The following is an 8674-nucleotide window of genomic DNA, read 5'->3' on the forward strand; positions in this document are numbered from 1 at the left end:
TTGGTTTTGAGATTACAGTTGGATTTTTGGTTTTGAAATCAAGTGTGTTGTCCTCCAGTGTCATTTGCTAGGCTGTTTAAGCTGTCCTTTAGCCATTTTTTCCTGTAGTTTGCTGCTGTTACTCATTGATTTCGGAGACACCTTCTTATTTTGTTCACTTGATGTATCCAGGTACTCCTTTGAATCTTGAATGGCAAATGGAATGTAAGCATGTTTGTGTGAAAGATGTACTTGTGCTATGAAATCAATGAAGTTACTCGTGTTGGACTTTAATTTTCATGTTCTTTGAGCCATTCAGCTCTTTCCTTTAACTTCTTCCCTTTTTAGTTCTTACTTAAATATGATAAATCTTTTGTGTTAGTCAATGATTAGTTCGATATTCAGTGTCAAATATTTTAGTAGTTCATCCTTCATGTACTGGATCTGCTTGAAAGTTTAGGAGAAATGTATTGTGTAATTAGCTCGTCTTTGTTTGTTCATTGAATTGGGGTATTGACTAATATGATGGCCATGTTTCATTTTTTTTAGTTTGAGGGATCAGTTCTGATGTCCCAACTTCATGTACTCTTAGGAAAAGAAACTCCATGTTTAAATCGTTTTTCAGATTTGTCTCCTTAGCATTCATGTATAGTTAGTGTGACTGAATTAACTGTAATATTGGACATTTTAATTCATAGTTTTGTTTCAGTTTGAGTAGCTGTTAAATATTTGGGTTAATTAACAATTCTTGTTCTAGTATGAGGAAATGACTGGCTCTTACGGTTAAAAATGCTCTGTCCAATTGTCTCTCTATTAAGCCAAGCATGATTAAAGCGATGTATTAAAACCACGGAACCCGGGAATGCCTAACACCTTCTCCCGATTAACAGAATTCCTTACCCGGATTTCTGTGTTTCGCGGACTGTAAAACAGAGTCAAACTTCCTCGATTCGAGATTTTAAACCGGTGACTTGGGATACCATAAATTATCCCGAGTGGCGACTCTGAATCTGAATAAATTATCCCGTTTCGATTATTGTCATTTTAATTGGAAAAACTCTCTTATATCCCTTTCGGATAAAAAGGAGGTGTGACAGCTTTGGCGACTCTGCTGGGGAACAGAACCCAGAACTTCTGGTTCATGGTTCAAGAATTCGAGCTTTTTAATATGATTGTTACTTGGCTTTATTTATTGTTGATATTACTGTATTTTTGTGGACCTAATGTGCTAATTGCTGTTTATTTACCGTTTTGATATTATTTGAACTGTATTAAAATGCCTTCTTGCACCGCCCTTCTGAGTCTTCTAAAATATGGTGCACACGTACGCGTGGCCCACTTTCTATTAGAAGTCATACCAATTAGAACGAGGCTTGGGTCAGCAACAATGCCGGGTAGACTTTAGTGCTCCCGGTACGTTGCGCCCACCTCGGCTCGAGCTGTCCACTCGGGTAAGCCAGGTCTGGAACACAACCCCAAGTTTAAACCTATAATAACATAACTTCATGCCGGATCCCTAGTAGGAACGTTTGATTGCATCGCGTGCATTTGACTTTGGGGACTCAACAGAGGGGTTGGGTCCGTCTAGGATAGGTGTACCCAAAATAAAGACCATCTTGATGCATCTTACGTGCTATGTGTACATTTATTTGTTTCAGCTTGCATGTTGACCGGCTAGGAAAATAAAATCAAGAGAAAAACCAAGAGTGATGTAGGAGGAAAATTAAGCCCGGTTCTGAAAACCCCGGTATTTGGAAATGTCCCGAAACTCTGCCGACATTTTTCAAAAGTTGGAAAAGAAAGAAATGGAAAAAAGTCATTTTAAAATGAGTCAATAACATGTTTCTCCCGATTATGTCAAAATTGACCGAACTACGCAGGTCTGATTCTCACCGGATGTGGGATACGTAGGCAACCTACATAAGGTTCGGCCTAATTTTTGCAAAAAATAACCAAATAAAATAAAGTGTAGTCTAGTGCTCTGGTCAAAAGAGTAAGCCGACCCAGCTTCGGTTATGTCTTAAGCCGTTCTTGCCAGGATAGCCTTAGAGCATCTTTCAATTGTCGAAGGGCTATTTTCGTAAAGAACGGATAAGTCTGTCGGTAAGGTGTCATTTTTCCAAAAGTACCCTCCCCCAGCCTCAAAATTTATTTGGAATTGTGAAGGGGCCACGTTTACAAAAACGACCACTTGTTGTTAAAATGGCATAGGGGGCATTCTCCTTCGATTTTTCCCCTTTAGAAATTGAAAACTGATTTCGCAAAAAGAGTTCACTGGAGTCAACCCTAACCTTAACCATCCACAGGTACAAATGAACACTGTCCAGAACCCGTCAGTATTGGTCATAGAACAGGCTCAGCTGCAGCTTCGTATGTGGTGGTATGATCTAGATGGAGATGGTCAGGATTGGGTAAAAGAGCATTTGGGTGCCCTTACAGACATTATGGAAATCAAACCGCAGGATGATCTAATCAAAGCCTTGGTAACTTTTTGGGATCCTGTCCATAATGTTTTCCGTTTCTGGGATTTTGAGCTCACCCCCTACTCTGGAGGAAATAGCCGGATATATTGACTTTGGCCGGGACTTGAGGAAACAACAACTTATATTCCCAAGGGTTCCCTCTGTGCACAAATTCTTTGATCTCCTGAATAGCAGCAAGCAAATGAAGAAGGCCCATGTAAACAAAGGATGTTGTTCCATTTACTTCTTGTATTCCAGGTTTGGGCACTCAGTTGAGTTCGAAACGCACGATAAGGGATTAAACAACAAACAAGATAAGAGCATCTGGCAAATTCATCGTCGGTTCGCCTTCATAGTGGCGTTTTTAGGAATTATAGTCTTTCCGAATGCAGAAGGGACAATAGATATCCGCATGCCCAGAATTGCACAAATCCTCACTACTAAAAGAAATCACACACTTGCTCTATTAGTGTTGGCAGACATTTATCGAGCATTAACATTGTGTAGATCCGGGGCTCAATTCTTTGAAGGTTGTAACGTTCTTCTGCAAATGTGGTTGATCGAGCATCTCCGCCATCACCCCAAATTCATGAGCTATGGCTCGAACAAGGACAAATTCATCAAGAGTTATGAGGAGAGGGTGAAAGACTACAATTCTCCAGAAGGATTTGAAGCCTGGGTCTCCCACATAAGAACTCTAAAAGCAAGTCAGATTGAATGGACTCTAAGATGGCTTCCGGTAACGGAAGTCATACACATGACGGACACTAAAGGCTACCTAATGTTGATGGGTTTAAGAAGTGTCCAACCATACGCGCCGCAGAGAGTTTTGAGGCAATTGGGAAGATATCAAGTGGTGCCCGAAGATGAAGATTTGAGTACCAAAGTCATTGAGTTGCACCCAGAAGCTACATTACCCGAGGCTTTAGTCCAACAAGATTGGAATGGTTGTCGATATCTGAAAAATGACACCCATGTACCAGATCTTGTGAGAGGAGAAGTGGATCCAAATTAAGCTGTATGGTTTGAGAGGAGGTCTTGTGCTAATGGTGAGCCAGAGCCCGAACCCGAGCCTGAAAGGCCCGCCAAAAGATCTCATGTTCAGGCTTTTGATGATAAAATCCGGGAAAGGTTGGCCTGGGGAGAAAAGGAGAAAAAATATCAAGCCACCATTCACACCTTAGAAGAAAAGTTGAGAAACGTCGCATTTGATAATGACTTACAGGTGCAAGAAGCTGAAGGTGAAAGGAGAAGGTTGGCCCAAGAAAATGAAGCCCTCCGAGTTCAGATTCAGAGGATGAAGATAGGCGCTGAAAACCCGGCCAGAAGTAGACAAGATGAAAAACTCATAAACAGTCTTAGACGAAAAGTATGTGATTATGGGGTTGACTTGGAAAAGGTCGAAGAGGAATTGGCAAAAACCCGGGCAAAGTTGGCAAAGAATTCAAAAGAGCGGACGAGGTTTGCTCAACAGCTAAAAGAAAAGTATGATAGAGAAGTCACGTCTTTATAGAAGAAACTGACTACTCTTGAAAATGAAATGGCCCAGCAAACAAAGAATTTCAAAGTAGAAAAAGAGCATTGCTATGCACTAATTTGGCGACTAGAAGAAAGCATGCAATAGTTACAGAACCAAAACAACACAGACACACAAGTGTTGGAAGCTCGGGCACAGCAAATCGTACGTCTGCTTCAGGAGAAAGGTGTCATCAGAACAAGGATTAAAGAGATAGCCGGCTATGTCGTGATGAAATGTCACGAATGTGAAGACATGACTAGGTCTATGTTTTTTGCTTCTGTGTTGACATTTGTTCACCAGGTGATGGCTGACTTGGACCGTCTTCAACAGGATATTGCATAAAGGCCCGCGCAAAGACCGAATAATGTTCCGCAGGCTCCCAGGGTACCGGTGGAGGCTCTTATGTATTCTTGACTTTCTTTTGGGTTTTAAGTCTATATTTCATTTCTCGAGTCTGTTAGTTTTTCCAGGTGAGTAGTGTTTTCCTGTTTAGAGTTTGTATGTTAGAGTCCTTGTAATAGATATTTAATGAAATATTGAAAACCCAAAAAAAAATTCTTTCTTTTATTTTGCATTTATCCCCTGAATTACGTAATGATCTGATTCATGCGGCGTCATGATACGTAGGCAATCCCCATAGGATTCGATCATAACCATAAAATGAAAGGAGAGGAAAGAAATCGAGTGAAAAAGAGTGGCAAAACAAGAAGAACAAAAGAGAGCGCAAAAAATAAAAAGGGAGCGACAGGAACCAAGTGAGAAAATCAATAGTGACTAAAGGAAGAAAGGAGTGAAAGAAAAGAAAGTGCAAAGTGAAAAGATTTAGTTAAGGCCGGGATGAAGCATGCAACCGTTTAAACACACGTTAGAAGCATTTAACTATTTAGGTGCATTGCATCCCAAACGTGTGATTGCCTATCTGTTAAACTCTTAAAAACTAACAAGTTTGCTGTTGCAATCAGTACAGGAAGGTGGTTAGTTTGTTTGGCATTCTGGCAAGTTATCCATATAACACCAGGTCAAAACACAAGGAAATCATGGCTAGCAAAGAATTAGACGCAAGTGTTGTTGACCCACCGAGAGAGATGGTGGAATTTGAGTCTGGGTTGAAAGAAGAGGTACACAAGATGAAGCACCAAATGGCCGAAATGTATCAAGCATGGATCAGGGGGCATCCTTCACCGTCATTCCCTTCCAACTATACAGAAAACCTTGCTTTCATCCCACCACTGTTACAATCCCAAGATCCCACTATTGTTGATCTTTCCCATCATCATGCACCAGGCTTCACACACTACCCCGGCACTTCAACCCAAACTTTCCAAGCTCCACCAGCCAAAACAACCGCATACCCTGCACCGCCATCTACCCCTGTCTTCGTAGCCCCTCCGCGAGTTACCCTCAATCGATCTTCTAGTGAACCGGCGTTCCAAGCTCAAGATACCCAATACTATGCTCCAGAGCCCACTTTCAAAGTCTTGGATCATTACTCCTACACTTCTCACTTTGAACCTCCTGTCGAAACTGAGAAACCACCCAAGAACACGGAGCAAGAGGAGATATTTAGGAAAGTAAAGAGTTTGGAGCAATCATTGAGGAATATGCAAGGGTTAGAAGGCCAAGTGAGTGTAGCTTATAAGGATTTATGCTTGTTTCCCGATGTCCAGTTACCTGCTGGGTTCAAGATGCCCAAGTTTGACTTGTACGATGGGCATGAAGACCTCGTGGCCCACTTAAGAGGGTTTTGCAACAAGATGAGGGGTGCTGGTGGGAAAGATGAATTGCTGATGGCATATTTTAGTCAAAGTTTGAGTGGTTCAACGTTGGAATGATACACCCGCCAGGACAATAGCAGATGGTACACTTGGGACGACTTGGCTCAGGCTTTCGCTCGGCATTTTCAGTACAACGTCAAAATTATCCCAAATCGCCTATCCTTGACCAAGATAGAGAAAAAGCCTAGTGAGAGCTTCAAAGAGTATGGCTTCCGGTGGAGAGAACAGGTTGCACGGGTCAACCCTCCTATGGAAAAAGACGAAATGGTGGAGTACTTTCTTCAAGCCTTGGAGCCTACTTACTTTGGCCATCTGATCTCAGCCATAGGTAAGTCTTTCAATGAAGTGGTAAAGATGGGAGGAATGGTGGAAGAAGGACTCAAATCAAGCAAAATCATGAGTTACTCCGCCATAAAAGCAACCACGCAAGCGATCCAAACTTGCACCGGGGGCGTGTTAGGGAAAAAGAAGAAAGAGGATGTTGCTATGGTCGTCTCAGGATCGTGGCATGACCCAAGGGGTCCACCTCACCATTACACCCAGCCTCGACCCAAGCTCCATATAATCCACCCCAACACTACTTCCCACCACAAGACCCTCAATATTCAGTTAGACCACCCCAATACCACGTCCACCACGCACAGTCATATGCTCAACCCCCTCCTTACCCGCAATAGTGTGCTCCAACTCCACAAAATCCTTATCCACCCCCCACAAACATACCGAAACCCTACTGATCCATGCTTTCAACCCAGGCCGGAGTATAGAAAGGAAAGGCAGTAGCGGAAACAAACTTTCACCCTGCTTGGAGAGTCCTATGCCAGTTTGTTTCAAAGAGTGAGGTAGTTGGACATTTTGAGGCCGATTGAGTCAAAATTACCAAATCCCCCTCCAAAGAACCTGGATTATTCCCTTAGATGCGCATATTGTTATGATGCTCCGGGGCACGACACAGAAATGTGTTGGCATTTGAAGAGCGCATTCCAAGAGCTTATCGATTCAAATCAAATTATGGTCCAAAGCCCAGAAGTGCCAAACATCAACCAAATCCCTTTGCCAGCCCATGCCAAAACGCACATGATTGAGATCGTGCATAAGGATGGGGAGCCCGAGAAGCCTTCAAAGTCTATCATGATGATCCGTGCTAGTAAAAGTACTTCATTCAAAACTCCAGCTGTTACAAATACAACATCCTCGACAGCTGAAGGGCCGACAGACAAGCTAAGCACGCCCAATATTAAGCCGCCCTTATTAGTAGTGAAAGGGTTCCCAGATGATGTTGAGACAAAGCAAGGAAAGACGAAAGTGGCTGTGCCAGGAGTAGCAAGTAAGCCTGTCATAATCGTGGAAGGGGCTCGCATTGCCCCTATTGTTATCAAACCCGTGACGCAACTGCCGATAGATAACACCAAGGTTGTTCCATGGAATTACAAGCAAGTGATAGTAACTTATAAAGGGAAAGAAGTGGAGGAGGAAGTTAATGAAACCAGAGGTTTGACTCGTTCAGGGAGATGCTGTACCCCAGAGGAATTAAGGAAAGCTAAGCCGTTCAAAAATAGCCCAATCCCAGTAAACCAGCCAGTTACCGAAGAGGAGGCGGAAGAATTCTTGAGAAAAATGAAGGTGCAGGACTACTCCATCGTGGAACAGTTAAGGAAAACACCAGCTCAGATTTCTCTTCTATCATTACTGATACATTCAGACGAACACAGCCGGGCCCTCATGAAGATTTTGAATGAGGCTCATGTCCCTGATAAGATCACGATGAACCATTTGGAGAAGATTGCTAATAAGATATTCGAGGCAACCGGGATCACTTTCTCGGATGACGAACTTCCCTTGGAGGGTACAGAACACAATCGAGCTCTTTATCTCATAGTGAAATGTGAGGATTCTGTGGTCTCAAGGGTACTAGTTGATAATGGTTCTAGCGCAAATATTTGCCCTCTCTCCACTCTGCCAAAGTTGAAAATCGATACTGAAAGGATCCACAAGAACAGTATATGTGTTCGAGGTTTTGACGGAGGGGGAAAGGATTCTGTTGGCGATATCATGCTCGAACTGACAATAGGGCCAGTCGAATTTACTATGGAATTCCAGGTGCTAGATTGGCCGTCTCCTACAATTTATTGTTGGGCAGACCCTGGATACATGTCGCCAAGGTAATCCGTCTTCTCTGCACCAAATGGTAAAGTTCGAGTGGGACAAGCAGGAAATAGTTGTGCTTACAATGATACATCTGTCCCGTTTATTGAAGCCGAAGATGATAAAGGGCCTTGGGTCTACCAAACTTTCGAAACAGTGTCAGTTGAGAAGATTCTGGAGGGGAAATTCATTCCAAGCCCAAAGCAAGCCTCCGCATCCGTCATGGTAGCAAATGAAATGCTGAAGAACGGTTTTTTGCCGGGCAAAGGTCTGGGTTCATCTCTACAAGGTATCGTGCATCCAGTGTGTCTACGTGAAAGTCTGGGTATGTTTGGTTTGGGATTCAAGCCCACAGGGGAAGAGGTAAAGAGGGTTAAAAGGTTGAAAAAGAAGGCATGGTCACTCCCTAAGCATGTTGCACACATATCCATGTCCTTTGTCAAGCCAGGGGTCGTGAAGCGCCCTATGTCAGCGATCCCAAAGCCTGTGGCCGACTTTGATGAAGAGATGATCAAGAGGTTCTAGAGTCTATTTGATGAGATTAATATGGTGGAAATTGGGGAAGGTTCCAGTGAAGCAGATGTGCAATTTGTTGGGCCAAAAGTGAAGCTTAACAATTGGAAGGCTACTCCTCTCCCTACTCGGAAGGAGTTTTGGTAGTTTGCTTTATTTTCCTTTCTGTTATCTGGGTTATTCCAAGGTTGTAATCCAGATTTTTATTTTTCGCTTGCTTTGATGTACAAACCCTTCTATCCTTTACTTTCAATGAAATGCAATTTCCCTTTTCCATTACT

At 42.8% G+C, this 8674-nt stretch overlaps 1 protein-coding gene across 1 annotated transcript; it reads left to right on the forward strand.

Annotated features, from left to right (window-relative positions):
* On the forward strand, nt 6693-8405 carry LOC109224158. The gene is made up of 2 exons (XM_019388743.1): nt 6693-7897; nt 7955-8405. Exons 1-2 carry the CDS (start codon nt 6693-6695, stop codon nt 8403-8405), a joined length of 1656 nt encoding a protein of 551 aa, XP_019244288.1.

Source organism: Nicotiana attenuata, chromosome 3, assembly GCF_001879085.1.
Source record: "Nicotiana attenuata strain UT chromosome 3, NIATTr2, whole genome shotgun sequence".
Lineage (NCBI taxonomy): Eukaryota > Viridiplantae > Streptophyta > Magnoliopsida > Solanales > Solanaceae > Nicotiana > Nicotiana attenuata.